Raw genomic sequence first — 23,595 nt, forward strand, 5'->3', positions numbered from 1 at the left:
ATCTAAAACCTCCAGGACACCGGCCCTCGAGGCCTGGAGTTTGACACCCCTGCTATAGAACTTCTTCTGACATGCAGCACCATGTAATTGGTTGCATCTGATTAACAGCTGAATCCAAAGAAAACATTATTTTTATTACATTAGATTATAATGGTTACTTGTTTGTGTGTTTGTTTTTACAAGTCCCCCTTAAGTTGTAGCCTTGAGCTGATCTACTATTTTCTACTATCAATCTACTACTAGCCGATCTGCTTCCTGGTGTCTTATCATCACAATCAGAATTACTTTGTGGTATCTGGGTATTTTATGGCATACTCATGTATGATGTCATTCAGAGTGGCAGATCATGGTCAGATCATGGTTCATGGTAAGCAATTAATGAATAAACCTTCCATTAAAAATGCATTAAATGCATTATGTATTCCCACTATATTCTAAGCAAATTACTGAATTTCTACGAACTTTCTGCAAGTTACTCTTTCAAGTTTCCTACTGTACATCCTAATGTTGTCAAATTGGTGGTAAGTATAAGCTTCCTTTTATAATATTTTTTTTGCTATAATGTAAAAAAAAAATTTCCAGTTTTGTAAGGAAATTACCTCTCTGGTCCCCTTGAACTGATATAATTTTATACATCCAGTGACAACACAGCAATAATTTTACCTACGTCCTTAAAGAGGTCACTTAGTGGAAACGAGTACACAATCTCTGCTCATCCAGTGATTCGAATCAAGTCAGATTTTCACTTTTCTCCTTGTTTATGTAGTCTTTCATTCAGGAGCATTTTCCTCTTCTCTCATGTGTGTGAGAGTATAAGGCTTTCTCTGACAGCATCTACAGAGAAGGAAGCAAAAATAAAGTCATAATCAAGCATTTTCTGTTGATTTTCTGTCCTGGACTAAAGAGGAAGTAGAAACACTTGTCAAACAATTATCTGATTCCCACTATATGTTTTAATATCTGTTATATGGGATTGGCTGACCATACTGGGCGAATCTGGGTAAATTTCCGAGTTACTAAATGATAGCGACACCAATAAAATATTGTAAACTATGGTACAATTGTTTTGGTTATCAGTTCAGTATATTGCATACACTCACTGTCCACTTCAATAGGTTCAACTGCTCATGAACACATATATCTAAGCAACTCAGTGCATTTAGACATATAGACATGGTCAAGATGACAGCAAAGCACAGTCAGTCTTTTATGCAGTGAGCTTTTTATCATAGTTTTTTTTTTTTTACCTTTATCTGATTAAACACAATTGTAGCTATGACAAATATATTGAGAAATATATATTACATGACGATAATCCCTGATACTAACTGCATGTAGGCAAGATGCAGGGCAGATGAGGGTGTTTTCAATATATGCAAATAGACATTACTTATTAAACAAGCAAGAATCTAATCTTTGCACATTCAGTTTAGCTGTTGAGAAAAATAATCAAAGGGCAAATGTATTTGAGCTTGTGAACTAAATAACACACCAAAAATTAACAGAGTTGGGTAAAAGAGTAATCTTTCAAATTTAAGCAAACACATTTTTTGAAAAAAAAAATATATAATGATATAAAATTGTGATACAAGAAAAAAGAAATTTAAACTTTATGTTTAAAACTATTAAAAATCGAAAGATTGGCCCCTCTTTATAACACCGGAAAGTAAAACTACCAAACTACAACAATTGTGAATTTAAACTACACTGAAAAAAATAGCAAAATAATCTTTTTACCTAATCTCACTCTATAATGAAACTCTTTCTTTACCCGGGAAAGTGCTGCATGTGATCAATGGTCTCAGGCAAAGGCATTCCAAAGCTCTCAGGCAGCAGGAGACTCAGCAACCCTGCTAAGGCTGTAAGGCTTCCCATAAGGATGTAAGGCAGTGAAACGGAATAGCTTCCTGTGGCAACATATCAAAGGAAGTTAAGAAAGTGAAAAGCAACCTTGCCTACAATGGTTACAAAAAAAAAATCCCTTAAATGCTAAGAAACTTGTAAATTTTAACTGAAGGCTGTTGTTTCCTTTCTGATTGCTAATCAAGTCTTCTATTATAGTTCAGCTGGTGGTATTTCTTGTTGTTTAGTTCTAGTTGGGACATTTCTAAGTTGCTATGTTCTCCTTGGACGTGTGTGGTCTGGTTTCCTTGAGGAGTTAGTTTAACTCCAAACTTCAAAATGCCAAGTTATCTGACTCTGAACGTCTAAATGTTCAAGCCCTGTGACAGAGTATTCACTAAAATAGATGAAAAGAAATGCATAAACACATCTTCATTTAACGAGAAACTAAGAATAAGCTAGATGTAATAGCAGGATGCTTAGCATATGTTCTCCTCACTTTAAATGTGTTTCTTTTTCATCCTTATGACCAGTGATTAACACAACTTTAAAGAGAGGACAGAAGATCCTTACTTAAGTAAATGAAGAACGGAGCAGTAATGCTTCCTATTCTGGAGGCCATAGAACAGGCACCGAGAGCTGTATTTCTCAGCACAGTTGGGTAGATCTCAGCTGTGAAGGCGTAGACCAAAGAATACGCTGTCGTCACTGCAAACTTCCCTATCATCTCCAGTGCTATTGCCAAAGAGAACAGATCTACAGGGAAAAACAATTGCTCGAGGTTTGATGTAAGTTATTTGTTCAAACAGCGGTATAGTTTTGCAAAAGATTGAAAATGACTGTACTTAATCAATAAATATGAGAACAACACTCAAAATAGAACATGTGAACATAATATATAATGATATAAAAAAAAACTAGTTAAAGATTGCCAGAAATTACAGCTATAATAAATCAGTTTTGAACAAAACATTTAAGTGCCATACGTGTTGGAATAAGCTGAATGAGTAGCAGAAACAGCCCTCCCATGGACAATGATGAGGACAAAGTCAGCCGTCTGGAACACCAGCGAAACATAGTCCATGACAAAATGTAGGCTGGTATCTCCACCAGAGCTGACAGGAAACAGTTGAAGTGCACATTCCCATGAAGGTTTGCCGTGTTCAGGGAAACAGCAAAGTAGGCAATGGTCAAGGTGTTCCTGTGAGGATATAAAGTGTCCTTTTTGTATCCTTATTCTGTACATCTCAATAGTATGGCACTACAAAGTAGTCAGAAAGATAACGAAACATTGTATCAACAACAGACTTTAGTTTTTTGGTGGTTTGACACTGTAGATGTTGTGATGGCAACATCTACAAAACCTCCACTAAAAGTGAGAAGTGGTATAGATGAAAGGCTAAATCTAGTATTTTAGGTGGTGTAACATAAGTTTGTCATAGCTTTGTAGAGCTTCATAATGTTTTAAGAACATCCATTTTAGAATTTTGTTTTAACTTTTAAAAGTGCAGATAAACACAGTTAGTGAGTGTCCAAGTGGTTCCTTCAAGTGCTGAAAAACAAAGCCAAGATGAAATTTTCTAGGGTCAGTTGATAATGGCATCAAAAGCCCTGAAGTACTTTACTACTGAAGCGTAGAGCTGCCAGCCAGGCAAAAAATAAAATAAAATAAATAGAGCTATATCACGTTATAATGTGAAAAGTTTATTTTTCTAACGATATACTTTTCATGTTTGTACAATATCCTATAAAGTATTACAATATACATAATTATCACGTTATAACAAAAACCTTTCACGTTCGTACAATATAAATATTATATTGTGCAAACATGATAATTATGTATATTATGTTGTTCAAACGTGAAAAGTATTTTGTACTAACGTGATAGTATATTGTACAAACATGAAAAGTATATTGTTAGAACAATAAACTTCTCACGTTATAACATGATATAGCTCTATTTTTCTTTTGCCTGGGTGGCTGCTCTACGCTTCCGTACTTTACAGTTTTTATGCCTAGAAAGAAACAAAATAAACCTAGAGCTATTTTTTTCCTTTTATATTGATAGGGGACTTAGTTTTATTTTTGTCTTTTTTCAAAAGTTGCCTTAAGCCTCAAAGTTATGGCAGATAAGGAACATGGTTACACTGAGTGAGCGGCATAGACAGTTTTAAGATGGCTGCAGCTACTGCAACTTCATCCATTGATTTCTGAAGAATGTAGGTGTAGCTCTCTTCACGACAACACAGACACAGGTCGGTTCTTTGAAACGGGCGTTTATTACTTGGGCCTTCTCTCCTCAGCTTCACCATCACCAGTACGCCGATACGCCATTACGCCAATACGCCGTGAGAACTGGTCACGAGCAAACAGTACAAACCAATTAGCAACTTTACAGTACACATATTAAGTCCAAACACAAATAAAAAACATTTCTCAAATGACAAATACCTCGTTGGCTGCTTGTCCTGAAAAGAGGTCCTTAAGTCCTTGTATTGCCCTTTCTTTTAGTAAACTTTTAGCTTAAATCACTTCATGAGAGACATCTGCTCCCTCGCAGTCCATGAAAAGTCTCGTGTACTCTCGTTAAGCGTATTCTCACGAGACACTAGCTCTCACACCTTACACATGTACATTTCAAATAAAGACATTTCAACGCAAACTATATATATTCATGAAATTATGTAACTTATTATAAATCAGTCATCTACATCATGAAATCCACACAGAACATTTTAACAGCATTTACACTCCCACCAAAATCACTCATTGACTTAAAATGAGAGATTTTCCTCAATGAAAATTATAAGGAAGTGATGTGTGAGTGTACATTTAAGTGTAGGTCATTTAGCTTTACGTGTGTTTTAGGTGGCCTCAAGTAATGTAACTACTTTGTGAACAGGCCTCTCAAGGTAAACTGATTTAGTGATTGGTTTTCCCTTATCAAAGGTAGTGTCACTGAGCAGAAGCTTTAGCTTTCGCACCTTGCCATCTGCGCTGGGCAGGGCTTCCACAACCCTTGCAAGCTTCCACTGGTTTCTTGGTGCACTGTCATCCTTTAATATTACAATGTCATCTGGTTGCAAGTTTCGTGACAGCTTCTGCCATTTCTGTCGTTGTTGGAGGTTTAGCAGGTATTCTCGTTTCCATCGTTGCCAAAATTCATTGGCCAAAAACTGCACTCTTCTCCACCTTTTGTGCAGATAGAGGTCTTCTTTGCAGAATTGTCCAGGGGGTGGCAGAATTACAGATGATTTCATGGTTAGAATGTGGTTGGGAGTGAGGGGTTCCGGACCAGTAGGATCGTGAAGATGCTCGACACTTAGTGGCCTGCTGTTGATTATGGTCATTGTTTCATACAGAAACGTTCTTAGAGTTGTGGTGTCAAGTCTGCTGGCGGACTTGTCGAGCATAGCTATCAGGATGCTTCAGATTGTTCGAATCTGGCGTTCCCAAACTCCTCCTATATGACTAGCTGATGGGACATTCAGCACAAATTCACAACCAAGCGCCCTTGTACGGTCTTGATCCATTCCTTCAAGCAATTCAGAAAGCTCCTTTCTAGCACCAACAAAGTTTGTGCCTCTATCACATCTTAGCTGGCGCACGGGTCCTCGAATAGCTATGAATGATCGAAGTGCATTCATGAATGCGTCTGTTGTCATATCGTCAAGGGTTTCTATGTGAACTGCTCTAGAACATAGGCAGGTGAATAACAATCCGTATCGTTTCAACTCTCTCCTTCCTTCCTTCATGTTACGGCCCTAGCAGGGCCTCTCTCTCCTGAGGGTGCCTGTGTGGGCGTGTCCCACTACCTCCTCTGCCTGAGGTGCCACCTTTCCCTCCTGTACAGCTGACTGACGTCAATAATTAAGGAGATTTAAGCCCAGGGAAAGGTGAGCTCTGGGCCAGAGTGCCATTTGTGTGGGTACAGCTAGTGAGCTGAGTGTTTTGCGGTGTTTCCAGCTGGTGAGTTGTGTGTTTTGTGGTTTTCAGTTAGTGAGCTGTGCTTTCCTTTTGACTTTTTGCTTTATTTGACCAACGCCTGAGTTTTGTTTGTGTTTCTTTTATGGTGATAACGGCTTGTCCGTCTCTTTTAGTTGAATAACTTCAATAAACCTGTTTTATTTAACCGTTTTGCCTCCCTGACTCCTTTTTCTGACCCGGTCACTTTTGTTGCTTCCCCCTTAATGCCTAGACCCCCCCAGGGGAACGTAACAAGTGGGGGCTCGTCCGGGATAATTGAAAAGGGAGGTCTGTGTTGGATTTGGGATTTTTTTTGATTATCTCGCTTTGCCACCTTTTAGAGATTCATAACTTCCCAGTTAAGGTAGGTGAGTGTCCAGCTGAGCTTTCCAAGTTCCTCCTTCGGGCACTCTTTTGTTATTTTGCCTTTTTTATTTTTGGAGTAATCCTGGGTGGGGATTAATTCTCTGTTGGGGGTAGGCAATTCAGGGCTCCGGTCACTGAAGTTCTGCCTTTAAAGTTGCCTCGAGCCCAGCACGCTCCGGAAGATAGGCAGGGCAAGGTTTTGGAACTGGGTAAGTTGTTTTTGTTAACGTGTGTATGGCAAGAGGTAAGTTGGTCAGTTAAAGTAAGTGGTGTAGTTGCCTGTTAATTGTCTTAATTAGGTTGTGTTTTTCTAACCCTTCACCATCCCCAAAATGGTTGACACAGCTGTTAGTGTACAGGTGTCTAGAGGCTCATTTGTGAGCAATAACATTCACCTGGTTCCAGACTTCTGTGAATCCAGTGTTCACAGCTTTTTCAGTGTTTTCGAACGCCTAGCAACTGCACTGCAGTGGCCTCAAGATGTGTGGGGGGTGATGTTGCTGTGTCGGTTGACAGGTAAGGCTCAAGAAGCGTGTTCTGGTCTGTCTAGGCAGGACGGCCTGGTTTATGGAAAGATCAAAAGTGCCGTCCTCCAAGCCTATGAACTGGTACCTGAGGCCTATAGGCAACATTTTCGAGGGTTGGAGTTGGCGCAGGGACAGTCCTATCTTGACTTCGCCAGGGAGAAGGCGAGGCTCTTTGATAGGTGGTGTGCGGCAAGCCAGGTTAATGATGTGGGGTCCATACGTGAGCTTATGCTGGTGGAGGATTTTAAAAACTCTGTTCCTAAGTCTGTTGCCCTTTATTTAAGTGAACAGAGGGTTACAACTCTACAGCAAGCTGCCACCCTGGCAGATGAGTTTAAGCTGACTCATACAGCAAGTGCGGTAGGACAGGATATCCCTCTGCACTATAGCGCAGCCTGGACAGGTAAAAGTGGGCCAGCTAATAAGGAAAATGCAGTTATGGTTTTAAGACCTAGGCCCAAACTGTGTTTTTTCTGTCACAAGCCTGGCCATGTGGTTGCCAATTGTGTCAAACTGGCACTCAAACAGAAAGCCCACTCAACACAAAAGGGGCCTGTTTTGAGAAAAGTCAGTCGTGGCTCTCAAACTGACAAGCTTGCCAGGCCTACTAAAAGGCTAAACCTGGAGCACAGTTGCTCGGTAGCACCCCGTAATCAGTGTACGAGGCCAACTAACCCTGAGCTGCCGCTGGTTGATCCTTTCTCCGGTTCATGTTCAAAACCACCCTTCAGATCTGCACCCCTTGCTAACAAGTATGTCTGTGTTTCAGTGAAGCCCGCTAGCTGCCTGCTGGGTTCTCCACACGTGATGGTTCGAAGCCCTGGCTATCCCATGGGACACTGTTTCGAGGGTCTGGGGCCACTCTCTGGTAATGTGGTGAACCCACTGAGATGGGATTGGCAGCTCCCGCAGGCAATGCCTAACCGTTGCTACGCGGTTTGGTAGGTGGAAAGCCTGCATTTCGTCCTGACATGGCTATGGACTCACTTTTGGTGTATTTATGGGAGGGGGTGTTACGGCCCTAGCAGGGTCTCTCTCTCCTGAGGGTGCCTGTGTGGGCGTGTCCCACTACCTCCTCTGCCTGAGGTGCCACCTTTCCCTCCTGTACAGCTGACTCCCATCAGCAATTAAAGGTATTTAAGCCCAGAGCAGGGTGAGCTCTGGGCCAGAGTGCCATTTGTGTGGGTACAGCTAGTGAGCTGAGTGTTTTGCGGTGTTTCCGGCTAGTGAGCTGTGTGTTTTGTGGTTTTCAGCTAGTGAGCTGTGTTTTCCTTTTGACTTTTTGCATTACTGACCAACGCCTGAGTTTTGTTTGTGTTTCCTTTATGGTGATAACGGCTTGTCCGTCTCTTTTAGTTGAATAACTTCAATAAAACTGTTTTATTTAACTGTTTTGCCTCCCTGACTCCTTTTTCTGACCCGGTCACTTTTGTTACTTTCCCCTTAACGCCTAGACCCCCCCGGGGGGAACGTAACACTTCACAATAAAGGGGCCAAAACAATCAAGCCCACAATAAGTAAAGGGGGGAGATGTCTCAATTCTCTCTCCTGGTAGATTTGCCATTTGTTGAACCTCAGTTGTTCTTCTGTATCGTCTACATTTTACACACTTGTAAATGTGTGAGGAGACCACACTTCCACATCCTAGGACCCATATTCCGCTTGCGCGCAACTCGTTCATGGTCATGCCCCTTCCTTGATGGTGTATACGCTCATGATGATGTTTGACCAGCAGAGCTGACACATGAGATTTTTTCGGAAGAATCGCAGGATGCTTTACATCATGGTGTAAGGCTGACTGAGACAGCCGTCCTCCCACCCTAAGAACATTGGTTTCGTCCAGGAAAGCATTCAGCTGGCGTAGCCTGTTGTGCCTGCTCAAAGTGTGTTCCTTCTTGCCTCTTATTTTCTTTATGTCTTCAGCAAAAGCGTCTTCTTGTACGAGTTTGATGATGAAGATCTCTGCTTCTCTTCGTTCTTCAAGATTAGTCGACTCATTAGTTCTCGACTGAAATCCCTTAAACTCTCTGACAAATCTCTTGAGCCTGGCAATGGCTCTCACCACTCTGGACCAGTCAGAAAATTTAGTTAAACGGTTTACCATTGGATTCTGTTCTCTTGCTTTAACTGCATGAACATGTGCTCTCCGAAGTTCAGGATCAGTAGCCTCAACTTCTCCCACCATTCCCATTTCATGTGGGAGATTTTGCTGCCAAAGGAAGTTGGGTCCTTTCAGCCAGCTAGATTCTTTAATTTGAACTGCAGTCAATCCTCTTGAGGCTCGATCAGCTGGGTTGTCTTCAGAGTTGACATGTCGCCATTGTTCAGGTTTTGTGCTAGATCTTATTCGCTGGATGCGGTTGGCCACGAATGTTTCGAACCTTTTAGCATCCTTGTTCACATAGCCAAGGACCACCTTTGAGTTAGTCCAGTAATACTCTTGCACATTTTCAATCTCCAGCTCGCCTCTAATGATATCACCAATGCGGACTGAGGTCACAGCTGAAGATAACTCAAGCCTTGGGATGGTTGTTAGTTTGGTAGGGGCTACTCTTGCTTTCCCCAAGACAAGTGAACAACTTATCTGTCCTGTTTCACTCACCGCTCTAAGGTATGAGCATGCACCATACCCTTTGAAGCTTGCATCAGAAAAGTTGTGAAGCTCATATAGTGAGACTTCACCAAAGTTTGATGGAAGGTAGCTTCTTGGAATCTTTAGAACTGCCAAATGAGGCAGATCTTTGAGCCATGACTCCCATTGTGGCTGGATGTGCTCGGGGAGAGGTTCGTCCCAGCTTACCTTGTCTCTACACAGTGTTTGAAGAATCTGTTTGCTGACAAGTAGGAATGGAGCCACGAAACCTAGTGGATCATAGACTGAGGCAACAGTTGAGAGAACGCCTCTCCTTGTCAGTGGGTTTTCTTTTACCACCACCCTGAACTGAAATTCATCCGCCTCAACACACCACTGAACTCCAAGTGCTCGCTCGATATGAAGTTCTCCTAGAGCCATGTTTAGATCTTTGGTCTGAACACATTCTTGTGGTGGAATTGTTGCAATCACACTCTCATCGTTGGATATAAACTTATGTAGCCGTAGATTTCCTGTTTTGCACAGAGCTCTTGATTCCTTTACCAGGCGTATAGCTTCAGCAGTCGACCTTACACTTGTCAGGCCATCATCTACATAGAAGCTTCTTTGGATGAACTTAATGGCTTCTTTGCTGAACTTGCCTTGGCCTTGTGAAGCTAGGTATTTCAGTCCAAAGTTGGAGCAACCGGGGGATGAAGCTGCCCCAAAGAGGTGTACCTTCATCCTGTACACCGAGGGTTCAGAATCCAAATCACCTCCATCCCACCAGAGGAACCTGAGATAATCTTGATGTTCCCTTGCAACGTGGAACTGGTGAAACATTTTTTCGATGTCACACATTATGGCTATAGGACCCTTTCTAAATCGACACAACACACCAACTAATGTGTTAGTCAGGTCTGGACCTGTCAAGAGATGGTCATTTAGAGAGGTTTCTTGGTAGCGTGCCGAACAATCGAAAACCACACGGATCTTCCCGGGCTTGTGGTAGACACCATGGTGTGGTATGTACCATGCTGGCTGGTTGTCTAATTCAGACTGTGGCACCTTCTCAGCATCTCTTCTACTTATGATTTCATTCATGAAATTGACATAGTCCGTGTAATATTGTTCATTTCTCCACAGTCGACGCTCTAATGAGCTGAGCCTGTGAACTGCACACTGTTTATTGTCTGGAAGATTAGGTTTGTCTGTCTTGAAAGGAAGCGGAAGTTCATAGTGGCCATCTTCCTTCTGTCTTATTCCAGCTTTCACTTTAGACCGAAAGAGGAGGTCCTCCTGAGAAACTGGATTATCATCTGTTGAGTGATCTGTGAAATCTGATTCAAAAGTCTTAATTATGTCAAGTGGGTTGATCTCTTTGACTTGAGTCCTGCACGCAAAGTGCACTTCCTTCTTTAGCTGAACTGATGGATGCACAGTTGGTGTCACTTGTCGTACTATGATTCTATGACTGAATCCTATTGGATCGCTGTTGTCGCTTGCTGAATGTGAGCAACCAACAATGCTCCAGCCCAGATCAGTCCGCTGCGCATATGGATGATTTTCGTCACCAGACAGGATCTCTCTTGGGAGGAGGGCTCGTTGACAGTTGTAGCCTACAAGAAGGCCTACTTCGCAATCCAACTGTGGTGGAATCTTTTCTGACAGTTGCTCTAGATGTGGCCATTTTAGAGCTGTTTCAGAGGTAGGAATGTGCAGCCTGTTTACTGGGATAAATTCTCTTGTGAAAACAGGTGGTAGTGGAATCCTTTTCTCTGAGTTGTATCCTCTCACTTGTAGACCTGTCAGTTTCTGACATGGAATAACTGTCGACTTGGCAGACATTGTGGACAGTCGCAGACTGACATTCTCTCTGTTTGTGTTCAGGCCTTGAGCTACTTCATCTAGTATGAAGGTGGTATCACTCTGTGTGTCTAAGAGTGCATAAACTAGCAGTTCTTGATCTGGCTGCTTAATAGATGACACCCAGACTGGCAAGATAGAAGATGTTCGTGTGCTTAGACCCTTTTGAATAACTCTGTTGGAAGTGGCTGTTGCGGTCCTTTCTGTGGTGTCTGCCTTGTCCTTTGAAATTTGACTTGCATTTAGGTGGATTGGCCTTTGACGTTCCTTGAACTTATCGTCATGCAAACATGTTGGGTGTCTCTTTTGGCATTTCTCACACGTGCTTTTGTTATCACATTTTCTTGAGTGATGACCGGTCTTCAAACATCCAAAGCAAAGCTTCTCTGTGTGTACAAACTTAACACGATCCTGAACTGTCTTTTCTGTGAAACTTTGGCATTTGTCTAGGATGTGTCCTGTCCTTTTGCAGAAAACACATGATGTAATACTGCTCTGTGTTGTACTTGTGGTCAGAGTCTTTGCTTGAACTATTTGGCTTCGTAGATGCCTTGGTTTCTCACTTTCAACACTCTTAAGTGCTTGTATTGAGGAAATTGGATCGCAAGCAAGATCTGCTTCCTTTGATAGGAAGTCAACAAACACCTTGAATGGTGGGTACTCAGCTTTCACTTGTCTGACTTCCATCACTTTGCGATTCCAGCTGGAAACCAACCAATCTGGCAATTTCAGCAGAATCCTCTGACTCTCAACGCAGTCATTCAAGACCTCCAGCATCTTGACATGAGACATGGCAGCCTCACAGCTCTTGAGAAAGTCTGCAAATTCTCTTAGCTCGCAAGCATCCTTAGAACCTATCTTTGGCCATGCATGCAGCTTGTCTCTGAGTGACTTCCCAATTAGGAATGGGTCTCCGAAACGTTTCTCTAAAAGCTTCCAGGCTGAGTCATATGCTGCTTCTGTGCCCAATAGAAGAAATCCTTCCACGGCCTTCTTTGCTGTGCCACCTAAGTACTTTCTTAGGTAATACAGTTTTTCATTCTTTGGGATGTTCTTCCTTTCTATTAATGTTTCAAAGGACAGTTGCCAGTCTTTGAACTTCAAGGGATCTCCTGTAAACACCGCAGGCTCTGGTGTTGGGAGCCGGTTTGCACTCATAGCTTCTACTAGTACATTGACCAGATCTAAGCTATTCTGCTCTTGAGGCCTCAACACTGAGGCTGGAGGAGACTGAGGTAGCTGTTGTGGACAAGGAGCTTGACTTGTGACTGCTAGGGATTGAGGAATGAATGGGGGACTTGATGCATTGAGAGAATGGGTTGTGACTGGAAGTACTGTGGAGTCAGCGACTCTAAGCTCTGGCAGTACTTCACTACCATACAACAAATCAGTTGCTTCTATGTTTTCTTCAGCTTCATCATAGACCCTCACTCGAGCTCTAGCAGCATTTAGCTTCTTTACTTCTTCTAGGCATGCAAGTTTTCTACGTTTATCTTGGATTGCTTGCTGTCTGGCTAGGTTCTCAGCCTCTAACATTTGAAGTTCTGTTTCTTGCTTTTCTTGCTCCTCCAACACTGCCAAGACTTCCTGAGTTGCAGCAGCTTCAGCTACAGCCTCTATTCTTTTGACAGAGTGGCTGCTAGAGTGGGTAGAACTACATCCTTGACGAGACAGTGGTCTAGAAACAGAACCTGTTGAGCCTAGAACAGATCCAGCATCAGTCCAAGACTCTTCATCTTTATCTGCTTCATGACCTTTAAGCTGTCTCTCTGCTCTTTGAATAATAAATTCTGAGAATGACATGCATGTATCAACCCTGCGCTGCAGGTCTGGTTCAGGGGTTTGCGCTTGACGCAGCTCCTCATAAACTACCTTTACATCAGAACAGGTGCTTTTGATGTTCTCAATAAGCTCAGTTAACTCATCCTTAGAAGCATCACCACTTAATAACTCTTTGCCTATTCGTGCATGACACCTCCACTTCTCATAGATGATTTTGTATTTGCGTTGAATGTGCTTCAGTCTCTCATCTTGGTATGCTCTTCCCCTTTCTGTTAGGGTACGCGCCCTCTCACTTCTTCGAAGCCCCTCTAGTTCTGCTGCAGATTCAGTGACAGTAGCTTCAGCTTGAGCGGATTGTTCAGCATCTTTATGGCAGGTCTCTCTGCTTATGTTAGACATGTTGAGATTATAGCAGTGTGATTGTGCAGCTATTAAACTTCAACTAGATTTCTTCTGGACTATGTGTAAGTGAAAGTTGCAATAAACTTAATTTGAATAGCCAGTAAGGTTCATAAATGTATGTATGAGTCTTCCAACACACTGTTGACTTCAATACTGAACTTAAGTTTCAAACAGGCAAGAACAACAAAAATTACCTTATCACAAATATACAATAACAGTGTAAATGTACTTAGAAATACCTTAAATCCTTATCATTTACATTACTAAAGGTTTTCAAGTTTTCACATCAGTATAGTACCCCTTTAAAATTCACATAAGGTGCCCTTTAAAACTCAGCAAATTTTGTATAACTCAAAATTACTCATAACCTGTGAGCTTGTTAAATATTTACTTGTTTGTTCTATAAACCTTGTGATGTACAACAACTATAAATGCAAACACATTGGATTAATCTCTACATTAAGCAAGCAAGAATAACAGATGAGTCCCTTAGTTGCAATTTCCACATTTAACCACTTCTCACACCACCTTAACTTCACTTTTGTGGTAGAGCTTCTCCTGATCTTAAACGTAAAAATTAGCACTTTAACTCAGTCTAACCACCGTTGCTTGTTAATGCTGTGCCGATATGCGTTATGCACTCTGCTTATCTGACGTGATGCACCGGATCCGCGTCGTTTCGTCATCCGCGGCGATCCTGTCCTCTCCTACCCGTGTTGAGCAGGCGAGTTCTCACTGTAGCTCTCTTCACGACAACACAGACACAGGTCGGTTCTTTGAAACGGGCGTTTATTACTTGGGCCTTCTCTCCTCAGCTTCACCATCACCAGTACGCCGATACGCCATTACGCCAATACGCCGTGAGAACTGGTCACGAGCGAACAGTACAAACCAATTAGCAACTTTACAGTACACATATTAAGTCCAAACACAAATAAAAAACATTTCTCAAATGACAAATACCTCGTTGGCTGCTTGTCCTGAAAAGAGGTCCTTAAGTCCTTGTATTGCCCTTTCTTTTAGTAAACTTTTAGCTTAAATCGCTTCATGAGAGACATCTGCTCCCTCGCAGTCCATGAAAAGTCTCGTGTACTCTCGTTAAGCGTATTCTCACGAGACACTAGCTCTCACACCTTACACATGTACATTTCAAATAAAGACATTTCAACGCAAACTATATATATTCATGAAATTATGTAACTTATTATAAATCAGTCATCTACATCATGAAATCCACACAGAACATTTTAACAGCATTTACAGTAGGCTTCAGTCACTTTTGTATTGGCAACATTTTTTCAAGCTACATCTATGTTTTAAACTCACTGTGGTGACAGGTAGGTGCTGACTAGGTTCCCAGCTCTGTGCCACATTTCATTTAAGCTAATTAAAGTCACTGAACTGAAATTCAATTTTTTTTAGTATGTTAACACTAACTAACAGGTATCTTTGTGTGTGCAATGCATCTATAATGTGTATAGATATGCCTTGCTAACCAAGCTAGCTAGCATTGCTAGCTTGTTTAGCACATCAACGTCCAAAAATTGACAATTTTGGCTAAAATAATAAGACTGCAACACATAAAACCACAACTTCAAAGCAGATAGAAACCATTGGGTGATGTCATGCAGTCTTTGTCCATTTTTTAGTTTATGGTAAATGGTAAATGGCCTGTATTTGTATAGCACTTCACCAGTCCCTAAGGACCCCAAAGCGCTTTACACATTCAGTCATCCACCCATTCACACACACATTCACACACTGGTGATGGCAAGCTACACTGTAGCCACAGCCGCCCGTTTATATACAAGGTGACTAGCTAAATATTACAACAGCAAGCCAAACGAGAACCACAACTCAACCTTATCTTGGGTTTCCCCTACAGGAACCCTAAAGCACTCAAAGCATGTTTTTAATAGAAAGAGAAATGAAAATTTTGAGTTTTATAAGTCAGTTAATTGTAATATGCAGTGTGTGAATACATATTTATTCCAATTGATATTTTCAGGATATACATCCTAAAAATATTTTCATATTAATATTTTTAACTTCAAAGGTTAAGAAAAATATAATCTTATCCACTAGCAAAGACTTAACTGTGTAAAGCTAGATTGAATTGTTTCCTGATCAAACAGAAATGCAGCTGCATCTGTTTTCGGACTCAGCAAGGAAGCGTGCACAGGACGAATACAGGCATACTGTGCAGTTACGCAAAACCTGATTTTGATCTTAGTTGCAGGCTTCACAGCACCCGACAGGTCATTATTTGTTGTTAGTGAAACAGGCTGACATGTGGTTAAAGTGATGCATGAACAGGTTAAAACTTTGTATGTGAATGTGAGCAGTTGTGTGTGTTTATGCCTACATGTGAGTGCTTGAATGTGTGTAGCTGTGTGTGTAGGGTCACGGTACCAAATGTGAGGGTCAGGTGGGACAGCAGGGACTCACCAGATCAGCCACAGCGTGACAGAGATCCAGCGGATGTTTCGAGAACGAAGCAGGTCACAGATGTTGTGGGCCCTTCTCTTCTCAGGCTTAAGTTGTTCCTGCAGGGCATCGATGCATGTGGAATAACAAACACTTAACAAGCAGAGCCATCAGTCTGGAAGTAATGTAACGAGAGAGAAGCTTGTGGGTTCAGGGTCAGATTTTCCATACATATGTATATGTGTGTGTGTGTGTGTGTGTGTGTGTGTGTGTGTGTGTGTGTGTGTGTGTGTGTGGTGTGTGTGTGTGTGTACAGTATATTCAAATGTGAGGATTTTAATTTAAATGAGCCAATATTTCTGTGTATAATAATAAAGTTGGGGGAGGGAATGCATTTATATCCCCTAAACCGCATATTATACTGCCATTTGCAGTAATACCACATTTGTAAGCTAATCATATCCCCATGGATTGCTTGAGACAGATGTTTATAATTTGAAACAGACAGCAGTCAAGTATTCAGCTTTTTATTCCCCCCCAAAAAAACAATCCCTCAAAAACCACCATAATCCACTCCCAGTTTCCAGAAATGACACCAAATAAATGCTAACTCTACACATTTTTTAGCAGATCTGTTCACAAAAATTTAAAAAAAAATGTGCTTCCATAAAGACATTGGACGTCTATATTGTTCTAGACCTAGTTACAATAAACAGATAGAGAAAAAAAAACAACATTTTGTAACCCATGCTAAGGGTACATTATCTCTAAGGGGGAGAGATTGCTGCGCAGGATAAAGTTCATGAATGTGGCAATTTGGTTTCTTGAATAGAGTTCAAGAAACCAAAATTGAAAAAAATAACACAGAGGTCATCTGAATGGAGGAATGCATTGTGGAAAAAAACAGACCCACTTTTTAAAGTTCTTTTGTAGAGTTCAACTGGTAATTTTCCATTATTAAGCATGTGATCTTTTTTTTTTTAACAATGAACACTATTACTGCAATTAACAGTTTGATTTATTTCATGTTTCAATCTCGGAAATCTACCGTTTTTTTGGATCTAAGGGTTCTTTTCAGTTTCTTGGTAATGGTGTCTTTCATTTTTAATAGACAGTTGTCTATGAAGTGAATTCAGGTAGACAAAAACCAAGGTAATATTAAGAAACATGTTGTCTTCACAGCTTCTTTCATAAACTTACCTTTATTTGCAGTTACAGGTTTAATCAGTTCTTACACAATAGACACTGCTGTTAAAGTTTAGGCCTTACAGGTTTAACCATATACTCAACCATTTACCAGCTAACCTATCTAACCTATGCACATTTAGGCTCATAACACATGTATAGCTGTACTCAAGCACAATATAACAGTGCTTGGTGTTCTTTTCAGCACGTTGAAAACTCCTTGTCGATTAAAGTCGACTTCCTTCAATAGTTAAAAGGCACATTATCCAGTGCAAGAGTGCAAGAAGGAAAGGTGTTAAATGAACCTTGACAACATGTCTGTCTGTTAGCCGCCAGATTAACGTTCATTCATGCAGAAAACAGGAAAACAGTAAATGATTACCTCTCAATGCACACTGAGCAGTGAACCTGAAAAGGTTCATGCTTCTTGCCCTTTCACCTAGAAATACTGAAAATTCAGTTGGAACATTAAAAAACATAGTGACATGGTTTAATTGTAGGTGTATGCATTGTAATTTTCCTGGAAAAGAAGAAATATTTACTGTCTTACTATCTTGTTCAGTCATTAATATTATAGTGTCTAAGTGATTTCTGAAAACAAATGAAAAACAGCAATCCTGTCTCCAGTAAAACAGCCTTCTTTCTAAATTATTTGTGTAGTGACAGTAACAGATTTTCACAGTTACAGAGAAAACACTGACAGATAAGGCATTTTTGTCTTCCCTAAATATTTTAAAAGAACTGCCGCTTCTCTAGCACTGCACCCAAAAAAAGGTCTCACCTGCAAGGGACTAAAGATGACTGATGGAGGCTCCACCTTGTTCTTCTTAGCAGCGTCTCTGATTATGGCCTCAGCTTCTTCTATCCTTCCCTGAGAGAGTAGCCACCGAGGAGACTCTGGGATAAACCTTTTTCATTAAACAAAAGAGGGGGCAGAAACAGAGGCTCAGTCTTTTCAAACCAAAGAAAGTGCAGTCAGGACATCATGTAAATGTTTTGTCAATATTTTGTACTGGCTTCATTAAAAAGGATCCAAGGGAAAATAATTTGATTACCCTAAAAAAAAAATCCTAACACTCCCCAGATGTACAGCTGTGCATTATCAGTTACCGTAACATGTACAGTCACACACAAACACACACCTACCTACCACCAGAGAGGCACAAAGAAGAAGCCAGGCAGTGAAATGCCTAAGAGGAGCATCCTCCAGTCCCTGATGAAGAAACCAAAGAACGGCAAAAGCATGTAGCCCCCAGCAAAGAACAGATTCACACCCGCCGTGGTATAAACAGTCCGCACATATGGGCTTAATATCTCCGCTCCTTGGAAAATTATAAATAAATAAAAAACATTCAAATTACAAGTTACATTACATAAAAGTTTTGTATTATAAAAAACATATCTGAAAACTTTTGAATAGAGTACCTAACACAAACGCAGCCACATAGTTGGAAATGTGGCCCACACCAACAACAAAGAACAGGGCGCAGAACGCCGTCCAAGATGGAGAGAAGACCTGGATCAATGTGAATACCGTCTGAATTGCCTGAGTAGCAAACAGAACTATTTTTCTCCCATACCTGAAATTGAAATACAGCAGGACTGAACAAATCAGCATGTTTTATAAAGTGGGAGAGTCAGTCAAATTCACAACAACAATAAGGTCTCATATATTCTTTTTTTCTACGTGTACTTCATTGAGACGACATGTGCACTTAATGACTACCAATACCATATAGACTGACCAATCCCCTGACACTGCATCTCTTTGCTTCTTTTTAATTACAATTTTGTTTTACAGCAACTTTACTGGATAGTTCATCCTCGCCCCAGCCATTAGCTTCCGTCCAGTACAAATGAAATAGTCTGAAATTGTGTGGTTTTCTGAGACATAAGCAAACAATTAATTATTTAAGTTTGCCCCCCCAAAATCTTACTCTAATGAGTAACAATGGATTTCCCCTTTAACCCAACTTGGCTTCTGAGTTGTGCTGGAAATGTGTTTAGACTTTGTGAGGGATTATGCAAGAGCTGCTTTCAATAAAAACAAAATGCAATGAGTTATGAATCATCTAAATTTGTTCTAAGGCCTGTTTTTCATCTTTCTTTTTTTTTGCAATAGTTGCAATAGTTTGAAAAGAGAGATATCTTGCCTTGCATAGGGTCCTTTCTTGTTTTATTTTTTTGTTTCATAGTACAGCAGAGCTATAGATAGCTGGTCTCGACTGGAAGCTGACCAGTTTAGTATCAGGACACGTGGTAAAACATTTGTAGCATGTGGTTTGACACTGTTTTGCTAATAAATATAAATTTATGTGTTTTTAAAAAATTAATCTGGATGATTAACATGCGGCTCAAAATTTTATCATTTTGTGCTTCACTGATGCTGTGACACAGAGTTGTTAAATGAAAAGTGTATAATTAACTTGAGCATCCTGATTAGCCTACTGTATGCAGTGACTTTTGTTCAACAGCTTAGTTCTGTAGCAATAGATATGAGCTTAAGGGCATTTATTTCTATATCATATCTAACACATATTGTGGTAGGATTAGCTATATTAATATACAGCTGGGCATAACAGTTTTTTTAAAAAACTATTCCTCAGTAAATACTAGATTAAATGTGCTAGGTCACATTACTCCACATGTGTTCATTCAGTAGATCAATAGTACTCTAGCTCAACTTTGAAGCATAGGACTAGAATTTAACAATTGATAATAATAAGTAGAATTTAACTGAATTTAAGCTATCTTGTCCATAACCTGTCAGAGAGCTGTCCTGAAATGAAGGAACCGGTGAGAACTCCACAGAAGAAGAAAGAAGAAGTCAGTGGTTTCTTCCAGCTTTCATCACAAACCAGGTCCCACTGAAAAAACACATAGAAGATATATACAGTGCAGATCACACTCTATATACAGTGCAGACAAAAACAACACACTGTTGTTGTTGTTGTTGTTGTTTTCTCTTCAAGAAAAAACAAACAGCCCCGTGTGTTCCAGATGTTAAACAACAATCTAAAAGCATAAAACAGCATTGTTCCTGTAAACCACACAACCTAGGGCCAGTTTTCCACGAATTAGAGATTTTGTGTTATTTGAGAAATTGTTGCCACATCTTGTTTGACTTTGTGATGAATTCCCATAATAACACGAGTTTAGCTAACACACTTCCTGTATATCACAACATTTAACCTATACGGCTATACACAGTCGCCTAGCTCTACCTCAGCATAAAAGCAGAAGCAGCCTTTTCCGCATTTAGAAAAAAGGTGTGTATATATACCTCCGATATGATTGTAGAAATGTAGATGCTCTGGTCATACTCCCATCCGTCCAAGCAGCTTTCTTTCGGCACAGTAGACAGATTCACATCAACGTCGGGCAGCAAGCCTTTTTCAGAGAAACTCAGGATATCAACAAGTTTGTATCTGGAACACCTGCTGCGCACCAACGCGCCACCTTGGCTGCTCTCCTGCTCCAGCGGGATGCTGCTGTTCCTCCACGCGGGGGTGAGGTTGAGATGCGCGGGTATGAGGCAGTGGTGGGACGGCGTGTCGGCTAGGAACACCGTGGAAAGGCCAGTCAAACCGTTAGGGATGACGGTCAAAGAAAGGAGGAAAAACACCTGCTGCTGGAAACATCCCCACTCTCCGAGGAAAGCCGTTGAAGTTTCATAGTCCGTCATCTTACTGGTTTCTGTCGGCTCAGGGTTCACACAGTGGGCCAGAGTTAAGAAAAATGAAATGGTGACTGGAGTGGGCATTTCTTAAGCAGAGCTTTTGTTTCAACTACTAAACCATCCCTCCCACCTCGCGCCGTTTTAATTATTGTCCAAGTTCCCCAAATTAACTTGTCTTTAAAGGGGCAATCCGTGATTTAAACTGCATGACGCAATAATACATTGTTAAGCCCCCAAAGGTCTGCTTTTATCTGTACTGAACTAAAAGAGGCATACGTTGTTATTCCTAATATATGTATAGAAACTGTAGCCATGCAAGTGTTAAAATATCGATTTTTATTGCATTTTAGTCCACGTGCATTATGACAGCTACAGCATCTCTCATTTCTATTTCCTAATACTCAAAAGCACAAATAAAACATTACTGATTTTAAAATAATTTCAAAGTAATATAAAGTATATGTTTTAATTAGCTGCCATGATCTATGCTGATTTACATCAGCCAAAGCTTTTTTCCTGAGGTACAACAATAAAATGTGCATTGGATTTCGCTGCTAAGACAGCTGTTTCAAAGAGCAAGCAAATCACTGTGACGGAAAAGTCCATCATTAGGGACAGTCCAGAAAGGACAACGTCTTACCCCTGCACTGGAAGTTGTGTTTCCAAATTCCTTACTTTAGTCTTGCCATACAGAATGCACTCTGGACTCTTTAATTATCGTAATGACACCTATGAGAAATTATCTTTGGTCCAAGGCCAGATAACGATGCGCGGTATTCTCTTTGGTTATAGTTCCCTAAAGTCTTCCCTCCCCAAAGACCAGACACCTTTTTTGTTGTACTGTGTCTTTCTCCTGAATCGAACTGCCACAAAAAGACCATGAAGTCGAACACTCTCATAATTTCCTAAACATGATTGATTAGGTAAGCATTATGACCCTTGTTCAACATTTTAGGTAACAGACTTATAGAAGGTTGATACCACTAGATCAGTAAATACGGCTCCAGCCACCACTCACTTACATTCCAGCTTAAATTGTACACATTGTTCTACATTAGTACCAAAAACCAATGAAGAATGAACACCGTGTATCAGAATGTCTGTCAATTATTAAAATTAAATGAAAAAAAATTACAGCTAGATAGAGGGTAAATGAGAGGGGGGGGGAGAGAGCGCATTGCTCTTGTAATTTTCCCTCTGCTCAAAGAGTAGGATAGTCTTACCGCCATATCTAATCTTTATACAAACCATTATCATGAAAGAACTGTCACGTGCATGTAATCCCAGCCTCTGCATTTACTGATTGTGTAAAACATGATCTCCTCAATGAAAACCTGCTTGCCGGTAAAGCTTGGGTTAATGATTGTGTACACTGCTTTACGCATTTGTTGTAAAAAAAAAAAAAAAAAAAGACAAGGAATATGCTGTTTTTCACCCAAGCATTAACAAGGAAATCATGCAGGCTGACACTGGAGACACATGCTCTTCATTAACATCAGTGACATTAATTGTTTATGAATTAGATTAGAAAAAGCCAGCAGTATATTTACCATTATACATGATACATGTTTTAAAAGCCTTATTTGATGTTGCATAAGTGTTTGTGTTTTCCAGGCTTTATTAAGTAGAAACATAACTGTTCATTGCAATGTTTCAAATGCATGTTGCTGTATAATCTATGTGGTCTTTTCAACATGTGTCACCTGAGGAGCTGTAAATCCCTTTGTTAGAGCTGTTAAGCAAGACTCTTTATTCCACCTGCTGCTGGACTCTCACGTGATTGTTACAACTTGATATGTTTTTAAATGTTGTTATGCACTTAGAAGGAAACTTGTCTGTAGACAGTAAATAACTTCAGCTTTAAATTTTCATCTATAGATGAGTATTTTCACTTTGGGAAACGATTTATCTGTATACTTTTGATCTTTTTTTATGTATACAGTGGAACCCCGACTTACGAATACCCCATGTCACGAAAAATTCAAGTTACGAAGGCGCTGAACGGCAATATTTCTGCCCGTGTAATAAAATCTGCTGGCTCTGATTGGCTAAGCCTACAATGCCCACAATGCCTTCCGAATCATGTGACAACCCCTTGGCTTTCGTAATTGCGCTTCGCTGTTCCACTTGAACGACGTATTGTTGTTCTAGTTAGCAATTAGCCTATAGCCTATCGTTCAGCATCGCCTTACTCAAAAGGCGCGATGGGTGCTTCGACTTACGAAAATCTTCGACTTACGAAAGACCCTCGGGAACGAATTAATTTTTTAAGTCGGGGTTCCACTGTATAATGAATAAAGACCACAAACAACCTTTCTTATGTGGCCTGAAGTGAGTAAGTGGTTAAGAAATTGAAGACTGGCCCAGCTGGAATATTCATTATTATTTTCTTGTACTTTATTTACTGTCTTCACAATATATTGTTTCACATCTTAGTTTAGTTTCTATGCATGTCAAATATACAGCATTTGGTTCAGAGACAGCCAATCAAAAGATCCAGTTCAACCCACTGGGGGACTAAACAAAGTGTTTTTCAATGAACTTCACAGTCAGTAATGATTTGTCCAATAGGATCGTGCAGTCCTACTAAGACTGGCAAGCTGTCTGATGGATGCACATATTATATTGGCTATATTTTCATCCAAACTCAAAGTCTATATCACTGTTAATATTCAGACTCGCTGCTGAAAAATAATAAGGATGTTGGTTCCGTGCCACGGCAAGGATATTGCCGTTCAGCGCTTTCGTAACTTGAATTTATCGTGACATAGGGTATTCGCAAGTTTGAGACGAGGTGCCGACTTGTATTCATACAGGTTATACAGCAGTTTTAACAGTCTGACCCGTTAAGGATCAAACTGGGTTGTGTGTGGCCTATGAACAAAGATAGGTTTAAGATCTCTTATCTAAAGCAATATAAGAGCCTCTGAAGGGTACATAGACACTCACTAACAACTTTGTCATATACACCTTGCAAA

General features: G+C 40.5%; 1 protein-coding gene across 1 annotated transcript; it reads right to left on the minus strand.

Annotated features, from left to right (window-relative positions):
• Positions 1–761: 761 nt before the first annotated feature.
• On the minus strand, positions 762–20,734 carry LOC120733814 (solute carrier family 22 member 5-like). Its single transcript, XM_040032245.1, has 10 exons — positions 20,222–20,734; positions 19,702–19,805; positions 18,364–18,518; positions 18,089–18,260; positions 17,720–17,846; positions 15,775–15,872; positions 2,829–3,043; positions 2,416–2,598; positions 1,772–1,907; positions 762–834 (listed from the first exon to the last, which is right to left on the minus strand). Exons 1-10 carry the CDS (start codon positions 20,699–20,701, stop codon positions 771–773), a joined length of 1,734 nt encoding a protein of 577 aa, XP_039888179.1. The 5' UTR covers positions 20,702–20,734; the 3' UTR covers positions 762–770.
• Positions 20,735–23,595: the final 2,861 nt, after the last annotated feature.

Source organism: Simochromis diagramma, unplaced genomic scaffold (genome assembly GCF_900408965.1).
Source record: "Simochromis diagramma unplaced genomic scaffold, fSimDia1.1 OVJJ01000216.1, whole genome shotgun sequence".
Lineage (NCBI taxonomy): Eukaryota > Metazoa > Chordata > Actinopteri > Cichliformes > Cichlidae > Simochromis > Simochromis diagramma.